Raw genomic sequence first — 14077 nt, 5'->3', positions numbered from 1 at the left:
TAAGAAACAATAAAATCTGAGACAGTTAAAACTTTTGTCTAGAATCAATTACTAGCCTGATAGACTCGGCTATGTCAAGATGGACTTATGTATTCTTCCTCACATTTGGATTTTTATGTATTCTCTCTCCCACTTGGATTTGAAATGTTGCCACCTTTATAATATGTCTTTTCTACAGTAATTTTCTGCATTTTCGTGCAGCTGAAGATTGCTCTTCATATTGCATTTAATGTAATGCTCGCATTACTTAAATAAATTGGAGTAGCATGAAACGTGCGTACTGCAATCACCTTTGAAATCCGTGTTGCTTATTTTTTGATTTTGATCACCTATCCTTTTGGGATTCGATATTGGGGTGCCTATGCATAAGTACCATATTCAACCTTGAATCTATATCTAAACCATATATATATATATATATATATATATATATATACCATAACATATATTTGCCAACTAAGTGTGACGTCCTATACAGGACAGTGCTATTAATATTTATTGCCTCAGAAAAACATCTCCTCCAGCTGGCTAACAACAAACATTCTGTGTCTAATTAGTATTTCCCATCTCTAGCCTTACATGATACACACGAACACATATGCCCGTGGTTAAGAGCACAGGCTACTAACTCTAAGATTCTGAGTCAATTCCAGACAGTGACCTGAATAATAATGATAATAATAATAATAATAATAATATCGACAAATACCTTAGGAATGAGAACCCAGGTTTGAAATTTCCACAAGACACCTGAAGGCTGGAGGGTATATCAGCTGAAACGTGTTAACAATTAACAAGATAAGGACAAATATCTGTCAAATGTAAATAATGTACATAATTCCTCATCTCTTAAATATAGAACTGTGGTAGTGGCTGGTGGCAGTGGTGTTGATAATAATAACAATAATAATCCTTTCTACTAAAGGCACAAGGCCTGAAATTTGGCAGGAGGGGACATGTCAATTACATTGACCTCTGTATTTCACTGCTACTTAATTTATCGACTCCAAAAGGATAAAAGGCAAAGTTCACCTTGGCAGAATTTGAACTCAGAACATAAAGACAGACAAAATGCCACTAAGCATTTTGCCCAGCGAGCTAATGATTCTGTCAGCACCTTCTTAATAATAATGATGATGATGACACTACTACTACTACTACTACTACTACTACTACTACTAATAATAATAATAATAATAATAATAATAATAAATGCCCTGATGCAGTACCATGCAGTGGCATTTATGGCTTTTGATCTTAACTGATTGGAAATGTTATCATGCACATGTTTTGTCTTGGTATAAAAAGATGGGCCACAGCAAATATTCTGCTCAATGCCAGAGATTTCCTTGTCAGTTGTTTGACCTTAACCTCTTGAGCATATCCCTTAGCGGTTGACGATATGCACATTTCTGATCATGAGCAGAAGTAGTGGGGGAGCATCATAGCCATGTGTTGAAAGGAATTTTGGGGGTTTTGAATAATTCATCTCTGGAAACATGGGTATTTCATTTTCGTCATCATTAAACAACCCTTATTCAGACGCCTTTTGAGTAGAATGGGCTACTCAACCTGAAGAAAATTCTAACCAGGCCCCGTCTGAAAGGTCATGTGCTGTTTATCTTGATGTGAGATCCTCATGATTTGCACATACAGTTGTGATGCATGTGCCTGGTATACCCTTATCAGAAAGGTACTCATGATGGGTATATTGGGCTTCTTATATTTGTACCTTAGTGTCACTTTGATGGCATGCACTACTCTCTCACTCACTAATGATAATAATAATAATAATAATAATAATAATAATATAGTGACTGCAACAAATTAATAGGACATTTTACTCACTATGTTTACATTTTCTCCACAGCTATCGAGAATCAGCTGATTGCTTGACTAAAGAGACCAACATTGATGTGAACCGCTATGAGACATGTGACAATATTGATTTAGAAACTATCCTGATGGACTTTGAGAATTATTACCACCTCAAATTTTCCAAGTACCCGAAACTAACTAAAGCATCTTTATCAAGTGGTTAAGATTTTTCCTTTCTATATTTTGCTTTTTTGATATAATTTTACAATTGGTGTTGGAGTTGTTATTGTAATTATTATGACTAATATCATTATCATTATTGTTGTTGTTGTTGTTGTTACCATTATTATCATCATTAAGGCAGTGAGCCAGCAGAACCATAAACATGCTGGGCATTTCATCTGTCGTTACATTTGTGTTCAAATGCTGCCAGGGTCGATTTTAGGGTCAATAAAATAAGTACCAGTTGAGCACTGGGGTTAGTGTAATTGACTTAGCCCCTCCCTCAAAATTGCTGGCCTTGTGCCACAATTTGAAACCATCATCATTATTATTATTATTGTTCAGTAGTTTTATTTTTATAACTTGCTTTCACGTCACTACCGAGCGCAGCTCTGTGCACCTTGGGTACGTGCTGTGGTTTGCTGTGACGCTCTTATGGTTACTGTATTGAAAGTGTTTTGCATAGGATGTGTGCAGTGCCCAGTAGTGCAATTTTCTGTATGTTATATATATTTGTAAGTCCTGGTGTTTTTGTTATGTATTTGTCTGAATATTTTTTTATTATACCTAAGGCACCTACTATGATAGGAATTGTTTCTGTTTTTAGATTCCACATTGGAGTTACCTCTATTTCCAGGTCTTTGTATTTTGAAAGTTTCTCCATTATTATTATTATTATTATTATTATTATTATTGCTGTTATCATTATTATTATGTAGGACAGTGGGGTCACATGGCTAAGTGATTAGGGTGTTGCACTCATGATCTAGCAATCATGATTTTCAATTCCTAGACCTGGTGGCGCATTGTGTTCTTGAGAAAAACACTTCATCTCATGTTGCTCTATGGTCACTTCGCCATCTGATGCTTGGTACACAATGTACCTGTTGAGACAACGTGGATTTGACGGAGAAAGTGAGCTAATGTGAGGAATATTTGATTACTATAAACAGAACCATTTGTGCAAGTTGTTTTAAGAAAAAGCTGAACACTCATACATTGTCTTCGATGAGAGAGTCCATCATTTAGGATGGTGAGTTGGCAAAACCATCAGCATGTCGCACAAAGTGCTTAGTGACACTTATGTCCTGAAATTAAATTCTGCAGAAGTTGACTTTACCTTTCGTCTGCTTTGGGGTCTATAAAATAGACACCAGTTAAGCACTGAAGTCTAAGTAATCAACTAACTGCCCTTCCCTTGAATTGCAGACCCCTGTGCCTACAGTAGAAATTCTTTTTCTTCTTCTCAATATTATTATTATTATTATTATTATTATTATTATTATTATTATTAAAGCAGCATGCTGGTAGAATCGTTAGCATGATGGATGAAACGCTTAGCTATACTTCGTCTGTTGCTATGTTCTGAGTTCAAATTCCACCAAAGTCAACTTTGCCTTTCATCCTTTCAGGGTTGATAAATTAACTACCAGTGAAACACTAGGGTGGATGTAATCGACTAGTCCCCTCCCCACAAATTTGAGGCCTTGTGTCTCCAGTAGAAAGGGTTATTATTATTATCTTACATATTAAAACTGAAAACGACTGTGTGTGTATCGGTATGTCCTCAAGTTTTCCAATATGTGTGTGATGGATTCAGGTTAAGTCTAATTTGAGCATCCATAAGAATTTATGAAGGTGGGATGGTGAATTTGAATGGAAAAAATATATTTTGCATAATCATAAGTGGTCCAGTGTGTAGAACACAAATTGGCAAAAAGTTTCTGAAAATCTCCTTTTCTACTTTGGGCACAGGACCTGAAACTTTTGGGGAGGGAGCCAGTCAATTAGATCAACCCCAGTATGCACCTGGTACTTAATTTATCGACCCCGAAAGGATGAAAAGCAAAGTCGACCTCAGTGGAGTTTGAACTGAGAATGTAAAGACAGACAAAATACTGCTAAGCATTTCACTTGATGTGCTAACATTTCTGCCAGCTTTGCTGCCTTAAAAAAAAAAAAAAGAACTGAAAATATCAAAAAGGTAAAACGGTTATGACCGGTTACATGGTATGCTTTGTTCCACAATCCATTATAGGTCGTGCGTATGTGGAAATATTTTTAGCTTTGTGAATTTGCATTTCAAAGAATTACAAGAATTTTTTTGAAATTATAATCAGAAACAAATGGCAGATTCGAACTGTCTGTTTTTTTAACTCTGACTAAAAACAAAAGATTTTGTGAAAGAATGGAAATTTTACGATTTATAATGGGAGGAGGTAAATAAAAAAATTAAAAAAAAATTTTTTCATAAACATATGAATTTCTATGTGGAGAACACAAATTCACCAAATTTTCTGAAAATTCCAAATCGAATTAGTTATGAGGCTATATGGGGTAGTTAAAGCAGAATGTGGAATAGGATAAAATGTCAGAAAATTACAAAAAAGAGAAAATATCATTCTAGTGTTTGTTGCTGTTCCAAAAGCACAATGAGTGTATGTGTTGGTGGTGGTGGTGAGGGGCAAACATTTAAATGACATGGATTTAAAAAATTTTTGTTTTAAAAAGGTTTCTCTTCATTGTTTTGCAAAGCATGATTACAACAACAAAAAAAAAGAAAAAAAATCCCAACAAAAGCAGAGAAATTCTGACTTATTCCAAAAGTTCACTTTTCCAGTTTCCAGTAAATGTGGTGGGGCACAATGAGTAAGATTTATTGCATTTTTGATTTTGATAAAGGATATATTTTTTACAAATGTTAACTGCCTTACAAACATTATATCAGCTAAACAAATGACCTTCTCTAAATGCATTAATAACGATATAACTTATTCAGGACATTATTTCAGCAAATTATATCTGTTGTCTTTGAGCACATAAATAACAAATTTAAATGGGGCAAAATGAGTAAAACAAGATAAATTTGTTTCTTTATTTCTCCTGAATTAAATTTGAAATTTCCATCCTTACACGTCCAACCTTAGACATCTTAGACGTCAATATCCAACCTTAGATATCAAAATTTAAAAAGCATTGCCTCCCTCACACATGAAAAGACATTCGAGCGAGATCATTGCCAGTGCCGATGGACTGGCTCCTGTGCAGGTGGCACGTAAAATACACCATTTCAAGCGTGGCCGTCGCCAGTACCGCCTGACTGGCCCTCGTGCTGGTGGCACGTAAAAGCACCCACTACACTCTCGGAGTGGTTGGCGTTGGGAAGGGCATCCAGCTGTAGAAACTCTGCCAAATCAGTTTGGAGCCTGGTGTTGCCTCCTGGACCACCAGTCCTCAGTCAAATCGTCCAACCCATGCTAGCATGGAAAGCGAACGTTAAACGACGACGATGATGATGATGAAATAAAAGAGGATCATGGAAAAATGGCACATGATATATATTTAATGAAACTGGACTAAACCCTAAAAACTCAGCATAAAATATTCTCTGTAGCTTTTTCATGATCTGCTAGAGTGGCTCTCTTCATATATTTACACACCATGCAATTAAAGAGAAGAAATTATTGAAATTAGATGATACTCATTTCACCTCAATTTAGACATAGTTCTTTTTAAAAATTGAAACTTATCAAATTATACAATAGTGTGTGAAAAAATTGATATGGAATCCAACAGAGACAAAGCATATTGATTGTTAAGCACCAAATATTATCCAGATATTTTATTATCAACCTTGATTCCAATTGGGTCAAAGTCGAGGAAAGAGTTCTTGAAAAAAAAGTACCTATCTCTTCATCATCATCATCATTGTTTAATGTCCATCTTCTATGCATGCATGAGTAGAACGGTTGACAGGAGCCAGCCAGGTAGAAAATCTACCCAAGGCTAGTGTGTCTATTTTAGCAGAGATTTTATGGTTGGATGTCCTTCCTAACACCAAGCATTCTGCAGAGTGAACTCAGTGCTTTTTACGTGGCACTAGTACAGGTGAAGTTAGTTTTGGCAAGATTTTTACAGCTGGATGCCCTTCCAGAAGCCAACCATGTTGCAGTGTGGACTGTATGCTTTTTAAGTGGCACCAGTACTGGCAGGGTAACCAAGTAACGCACAAGACAAGGAATTGTGAGAGGGGCAGGGCATTTGTGTCAGAGGATGAAAGAGTGTGACAGAGAGACAGAAGCAAGTGTCTTGCCACAACAGAGGTGGGCATTAGAGGAGGTGATCCAGTAGGAAATGAAAAGTTAGTGTGACAGAGAAATAGAGAGGCAGAAATAGGTGTCTTGGTATAGAGGATGTACAGTGATAGGGAGAGAGAGAAGGGTACAGAAAGAGGCCAGAAACAAATGTGCTGATGTAAAGGTGATACTTGGTTACCTAGTCAGAGGAAAAACAAGAGAAGGAAAGAAAGAGTGACCAAAGGAAGAGAGAGAGAAAGAGAATAGGAAACAGCGAAAGTGTAAGAGTGAGTAGAAGAGAGATGGTGTAGTGCTAGAGTGTCCTCACAAGTAACAAGAATATGAGTGTAGAACCTGGTCAGTAAAATAGGGAGTGGGGTGGAGTTTTGCAGTGATACAGTGATACAACACGGCAGTGAGAGCAAAAAAGGGGATTGGAAAACAATCGTAATGTATGAGGAAAAAATGTTAGGAAGAGAAAGATGCAATTAGTAGAGGAGTTGTACAGGGTGTCCACAAGGTCTGAGTACATGAAGTAAATAAAATCATAACATAAACAATTAAATATAAGAAATAATAATTTCTGAAAGCATGTGTTAATCCCCATGTGGGTACATGGAGTAAATAAAATCATAACATAAACAATTTAATATAAGAAATAATAATTTCTTAAAGTATGTGTTAATCCCCATGTGGGTACATGGAGTAAATAAAATCATAACATAAACAATTAAATATAAGAAATAATAATTTCTTAAAGTACGTGCTAATCCCCATGTGGGTACATGGAGTAAATAAAATCATAACATAAACAATTAAATATAAGAAATAATAATTTCTTAAAGTATGTGTTAATCCCCATGTACCCAGACTTTGTGGATACCCTGTAGTTTGATTTCTTAGTGTAGAACGAGTGAAAAGTGTGTTGTCAGGGGACACAACTCTTCTAGCAGTAGTTTCGTGGACGGGTCTTCCGTAGGACCTCATATCGCCAAATATCTCGGTCGACTGTCATTTCCTCCGTGAGCTCCGACATCCTAAGATCAGTCTCCACCACTTCATCCCATGTCTTCCTGCGTCAGGAAGACAAGGCACTTCTGTATACAGCTGTCTTCACTCATACGCATCACATGTCCAAACCAACGCAGTCTCCTCTCCTACATACCACATTTAATCCCTCTTATGCCTAACTTTTCTCTCAACACAGTTATGCTTTGTCGGTCATGCACACTGATGTTGCAAATCCAACAGAGCATGTTACCGTCATTCCTCTTCAGCCTATATATGTCCTCTGCATCAGAGCCCATGTCTCACTACCATGTAGCATAGCTGTTCCCACACTAGCATCATACAACCTACCTTTCACTCTGAAAGAGTCCTTTTGCTGCCAACAGAAGTAGCAGTTCTCTGAACTTCCTCCTGACAACAGCAACTATGCTGACCAATTTTTACTGTCAAAAATAATCCAACAGTACAAATGTAATGATTTCAAACAGGAAGAGAAAAAATGTTTTACCCCATTCCTATATTAATTTCAAGTGTTTGACAAAATGATGAAAAATACAGAAAAAGAGAAAGAAACGGGTTCAATTCAATGAAAATCATTTGAACATAAATGCCATGATTCAAAAGCTGAAAAACAAAATGTTTTTAGCAGTTGAGAGATGTGATTTTATAATTAAAATTAAATTCAATATTTATATTTTGGGACATATTTCTTACTTACTTGTTCTATTGTAAAATTAGACCAAAGTTTTCAATGCCTCACTGAAATAATGAAGTTTAGAAGTGGCAATGTGCGTGTGTGTGTCTTTTATTGCAAGTGGTCAATCCCAGGTCATTGCACAATCATGCATTGACAGAAAGAATTAATGACAAGCTTTATCTCTATCTTTATATAACATTTATAGTCACACATACTTATACATACATACATACACACACGTGCGCACACACATATACATGCATGCATACATACATACATGATAATTTTCCAGGAGTGTCTTATTGTTTTGCTTTTCTCTGTTGGATCAAAAGCAACTACAAATCTCTGGCTTTATAGACATTCGTATTTACACACACAAACACACACATTTACACATACATACATACTTACGTACAAACATGCAGCAATTATAATTTTTCAGGAGTGTTTTGTTGTTTTTCTTTTCTCTGTCATCATCCCAAAAGCAGCTACAATATCTGAGGGTTGTAATTACTTTTAGGACTCGGTAGCAAACTGTTTTTTAATTCACAAATCTAGTGTTTGCTAAATCTCTGGTTATTTATCATAAAAGAGAATCCATCACATTTAAAAAAAAAAAGTCATGGTATATTTGTACGTTGAAAGAAAGCCTCTTCATGCAAGATTGCTGGGAGGTATGGGCCGCCTTGAGAACTCTATGCATTTCGTAGCATATGGGGAGGGGGAAATATCGAGAGAGGCCCGAGGCAATCGCCTCTTTCGCCTCCTTATAAAGTGCACACACACCCACACACGCATGCATACACATGCATATTGTGTATCCCTTTATTGTTATCTTCAATTTATTGCGAACTTTGCATTTTTTTAAAAATTGCTTTTTCAAGGGAGGCGACTCCAGATAACTAAGGGGAATAATCGTAATTTATTTTGCTTCTTAATCTTGGTTCTTGTTTTGGTTATGTTATTAACAACACTACATCTTAATTCAGCAGGCCTACCGTCAGAGTAAATTTGGGTAAAACACAAGTGATAATACCTTGAGCTCATCCCAATAGTAATTAACCCTTGACTTTTCTAATATCTAAAATTCAAAACAAAAAACAAAAAAAAAATTATGATCTTTAAGGCGGAATGCCTAGTAACATTTCGTCCATCTTCACGTTTTGAGTTCAAATTCCGCCAAGGTTGACCTTGCCTTTCGATCTTTTGAGGTCGATAAAATATGTTCCTGCCTTGAGCATATGCTTGTAAATTGGAAATATGGAACTGAAAAGAGGCACCTGCCCCAAAAGTTTGGACAGCTGTGATTTTATGAGGGTTTTCTATAAGCATCCCTCAAATGTTTCCTCCCTATTGAAAATTACACACTGTTAAAATGTTATTGCTTTGTTTTTTTCATTAAACCCTCACAACATACACTCACACAATTTCAATGTTTTGTCCTGTGCCATCCATAATGATTTTCTTGATGTAAACCCTTTGTGGTCAATAAAGAATTCATTATCATTATTATTATTATTATTATTATTACTGTTATTAACAGCTGCTGAACGCCGTCTAGGAGACAAACATTGCCGAAGGTAAAGAAATTATAAAATTGCTTTGTTTGTTGTTTATTGAGTTGTTGTTGTAGCTATTATTGCAGTTATTACTGTACTTTTTACGCTAGCTGTTATAGTAGTTCTGATAATGATCTCTATTAATTAGTCACGTATCAGTTAGACCTAGAAAAGATATTCATCCATGACCATCTTTTATTTAAATATGGTGCATATATATGTATCTATCTATCTATCTATCTATCTATCTATCTATATATATATATATTCATTTATTCTTTTAGTCTTTTACTTGTTTCAGTCATTTGACTGCGCACATGCTGGAGCACCACCTTTAGTCAAGCAAATCGACTCCAGGACTTATTCTTTGTAAACCTAGTACTTATTCTAGCGTTCTCTTTTGCTGAACTGCTAACTTACAGGGATGTAAACGCACCACCATCGGTTGCGAAGCAATGTTGGGGGGACAAACACAGACATACAGACATATACACACACATTCACATATATATATGTATACATATATACATACAATGGGCTTCTTTCAGTTTCCATCTACCAAATCCACTCATAAGCCTTTGGTTGGCCTGAGGCTATAGTAGAAGACACTTGCCCAAGGTGCCATGCAGTGGGACCAAACCCGAAACCATGAGGTTGGTAAGCAAGCTACTTACCATACAGCATCTTATATGTATTAGGTTGTCTGGAAAGTTCTGAATGTTTCTAAGCTAAATCTTTTAACACACCTGAAATGTAACACAGTTAAAACTTGGGCATTGCTTGAAGTGGTAGTGCATTTCTTGTTCCTGACTAAAAATAGATTTATCTTTCATTGAAATGGATAACCAAAATTTCATATTTGCGTTGTATTGCTTCTTTTTTTTAAAAAAAAAAGTAGAAAATGCTGCAAAGACTTGCAAAAACATTTGTAAAGTTTATGGTGATTATGCTGTAGAGGAATCAACTATTTGAAGGTGGTTTGCAAAATTTAAATCTGAAGAGTTTAGCTTGCAGGATGACAGTCCCCATTGAAGATCTTCAAAAGTGGATGAAGATGTTTTGAAGGCAAAAATCATAGAAAACTCAAATATCATGACTAGAGAACTTGCAAAGGAGTTGGAAGTTTCTAAAAGTATGGCTCATGAACACTTATTGAAGCTAGGATACATTTCTTGCTATAATGTATGGGTCCCTTACAACCTTCAGAAAAAAATTGTTCGGACCGGTATTCTGTTTGAGATATGCTTTTGAAACAGAATGAAAGCATGCCTTTTTTTGAAACAACTTGACTGGGGATGAAAAATGGATTGAGTATGAAAAAAAATGTGCAAAAAAGATCCTGGAGTTTGTGTAAGGATCCCCCAAAACAGCAACCAAAGACAAATATCCATGCCAAAAAAAAGCTATGCTTTGTGTTTGGTGGGATCATAAAGGCATTATTTATGATGAGCTTCTCCCACAAAATCAGACCATTAATTCTGATGAGCACTGTCATCAGCTGGCTAATTTGAACCAGAAAATCAAAGAATTGAGGCTGGAGATTGCCAGCAGGAAAGGGTTGGTGTTCCAACATGACAATGCCCGACCACGTGTGTCTTTGGCTACCCGAACAAAGTTACATGAACTTGGCTGCGATCTCTTACCCCATCCACCATATTCTCCTGATATTGCACCATCCGACTACCACTTGTTTTTGTCTCTACAGAACTCATTGCAAGGGAAAACATTTAATGATTTAGATGGAGTGAAAATGCATCTAGATAACTTTCTTTCTTCAAAACCAGTCAAATTTTATGCTGATGGAATATTCAAATTGTCTGATAGATAGACAAAGTCATTAATAATAATGGAAATTATTTCATTGAATAAAATTTATTGAAAAATCAATTATCTATATCCCTTTTTGCATATTAAAAAATGCTCAGAATTTTCTATACATATATCCAGCATTATCACATATGTCCTTCCTTTTTTATGACTGTAGAGTGTGCTTTTAGAGAGATCTATTTGCTATTTCTATCAGTTTGAGCAATCACTTGTTGAGTTATGGTAACAGTGGTGGTAATGTTGATACTGAAGATAGAGGAAGCTGTAAAAATAGTTTGCATTACAATAGTTCAATCCACTGTACAAAATGTCTTCTTTATAAGCTATTTGGTTATTCCAGTAATGATATCAAATATCTACCGAAAAATAGAACTAGTATTTTCTGCAAGCCATGCTAACTTAATAAACTCAACATATCTCAACAGAAAATAGTTTCAAACATTACATTCCTCAACAAAATTAGATTGGTGTATAAAACTTTCTGCAGTTAAGAGTAATTAAATTTTGAGAAGATAAATCTGATTTCCACAGTAAAAGTGTTAATAATAGAAATATACCAAATGATATGATAGGAATCTATTCATGGCTGCTAAGCTATTTTAATTATAGAAATAAAACCAAATGAATTGAAACAATTAGGGAGCCTCAATATGCTAGACATAGCAGTGAAATCTTCCTCAGTCACACTCACACGGTTCTAGTGTCAGTCTTCTTTTATAATGCTATTCATATTTACAATGCTTTATTAGGATATTAAAACTAAGAACATAGAGTTTTGTAACTAAGTGCCGCAGACATTTTATCCAACATTCTAACAATGCTGGCTTTTGAATGCCATGTCTCAAAGTTAAGATACACTGGTTAATATAGTCCAAGATACACTATGTCTGAAAAATAGATGGTAGGTTCATGGCTAGAATGTCTTTGACCATAGGTCTGTTGGATAAGAGTTGACTTAAGTTTAAACAACCTTGGAGAACAAAAAACTTTAAGATTCCACTGCATCAATTTATATTTCCAGTGCCAAGTCATCAACAACTCTTGTAAATGGATTGCCACAAATAAGTGGTGGAGCTCGAGGTCACATTTCACCCCCACTTGCAAATCCATACCAAACCTCAGGAAGACAAAAGTTATCAGCACATCAGACAAAAAGAAATTTTAAAAGTAACCTAGTAAGAAAATCACATTTTCTACCTTACTGTTTTAGCATTAACATCCCGGACATTGCTTTGTTGTCGTATGGATATTTAAATTGAACTATTGAAAGGAATTATCCTTGTCATATGAAATGTCATTGTCATTGAAAGGAAATATCACAGTCGTATGACATCATTGTCATACAAGCTGAAATATCATTATTACATGTAATCATCATCATCATCATCATCGTTTAATGTCCGCTTTCCATGCTAGCATGGGTTGGACGATTTGACTGAGGACTGGTGAACCAGATGGCTACACTAGGCTCCAATCTGATTTATGGAATAGAATATCATTATTGCATGAAATATGAGTTAAACTATCATTTATCATCACCATCACCATCATCATCATTATCATCTCCACCACCACCACCAGCACTGTCACTATCATTGTTTAATTTTCACTTTTCCATGTTTGCATGGTCTGATGGGATTTTGTTGATCTGGATTTTCTGCAGGTGGATGTCCAGTCCTCTAAGTTAATATTCTCCCAGACCAGACATGCTTTCATGGAAGATTAGAAATGAAGGAAACCACTTGCATGATGGCAATATTTCTCTACAATCATCATATGAAACGAAGGCAAGGAGAGACAGTAGCACTTACATATATATATATATGCATGTATATATATATATATATATATATATATATATGTATAAATATTACAGTTCTATATTTAAGAGATGAGGAATTATTTACATTATTTACATTATCTACATTTGACGGATATTGTGTTAACAACAAACATGATGAGGACGAATATCCGTCAAATGTAGATAATGTAAATAATGTATAAATATATATAAAATTAAGAGAATGAGATAAAAAAAAATCCAAGGCTATGAAAGATTTCAGAACATTTATAAAGTGAAGGTCTTACAGCTGTTTCCGGGATATTTTATATGTCCCTTCATCAGAGACAGTGCAAGAAGATGGTTAAGCAATAGTTATGGAGAAGATATGAAATACAGAGCGAAGTGGAGGAAGGAAAATAGAAGGGAGATATATAAGGATATTGTATCCACAGTTCCATTAATTGAGCAGAGTGCTGTAAATATAAGTTTCCTGCATCTTGTGTGTGGGTTCCATTGTTGCTTATAATTGGTCATTCCAAGCATAGTGTCTTGTACACCTTTTACAAGACTTTATGCTTGGAATGACCAATTATAACAACATTGGAACCCACACACAAGATACAGCAAACTTATATATACACCATTCTGCTCATATAACGGATATATGGATACAATATTCTTACGTATCTCACTTTTATTTTCCTTCTTCCACTTAACTCTGTATTTCATATCTTCTCTATAATAACTATTGATTAACCATTTTTTCACACCGTCTCTGATGAAGGCATATATAAAATATCCTGGAAACAGCTGTAAGACCTTCTCTTTATAAATGTTCTGAAATCTTTCCATAGCCTTGGATTTTTTTTTTATCTCATTCTGTTAATCTTTTACACATATGCATATAAATATATAACCTACGTTGCACTCCTCATTTGTAAAATCATCGAACCTGGAGCTTAAATATAGTCTGTCCATAGCACTTACTCAGCATTACCTGACACCTTTGGGTCTTTAGACAGCAATACCTCTCATAACCTATATAAATATACATATATATATATATATATATATATATATATATATA

The 14077-nt window shown here is 35.2% G+C and overlaps 1 protein-coding gene across 1 annotated transcript in view; it reads left to right on the top strand.

Moving 5' to 3' along the window:
- Window positions 1-14077, top strand: part of LOC106867330 (katanin p60 ATPase-containing subunit A-like 2) — a 47599-nt gene that overhangs the window by 8478 nt on the left and 25044 nt on the right. The window contains exons 3-5 of the mRNA XM_014912171.2: window positions 1871-2037; window positions 9365-9401; window positions 12229-12382. Of these exons, the coding sequence (XP_014767657.1) occupies window positions 1871-2037; window positions 9365-9401; window positions 12229-12382 (358 nt within the window). The remainder of the gene's footprint in view (window positions 1-1870; window positions 2038-9364; window positions 9402-12228; window positions 12383-14077) is intronic.

The sequence above is a fragment of the Octopus bimaculoides genome, chromosome 3 (assembly GCF_001194135.2).
Source record: "Octopus bimaculoides isolate UCB-OBI-ISO-001 chromosome 3, ASM119413v2, whole genome shotgun sequence".
Taxonomy (NCBI): domain Eukaryota; kingdom Metazoa; phylum Mollusca; class Cephalopoda; order Octopoda; family Octopodidae; genus Octopus; species Octopus bimaculoides.
The sequence above is the reverse complement of the archived record's forward strand: the minus strand, read 5'-3'. Positions and strand labels throughout refer to the sequence as shown.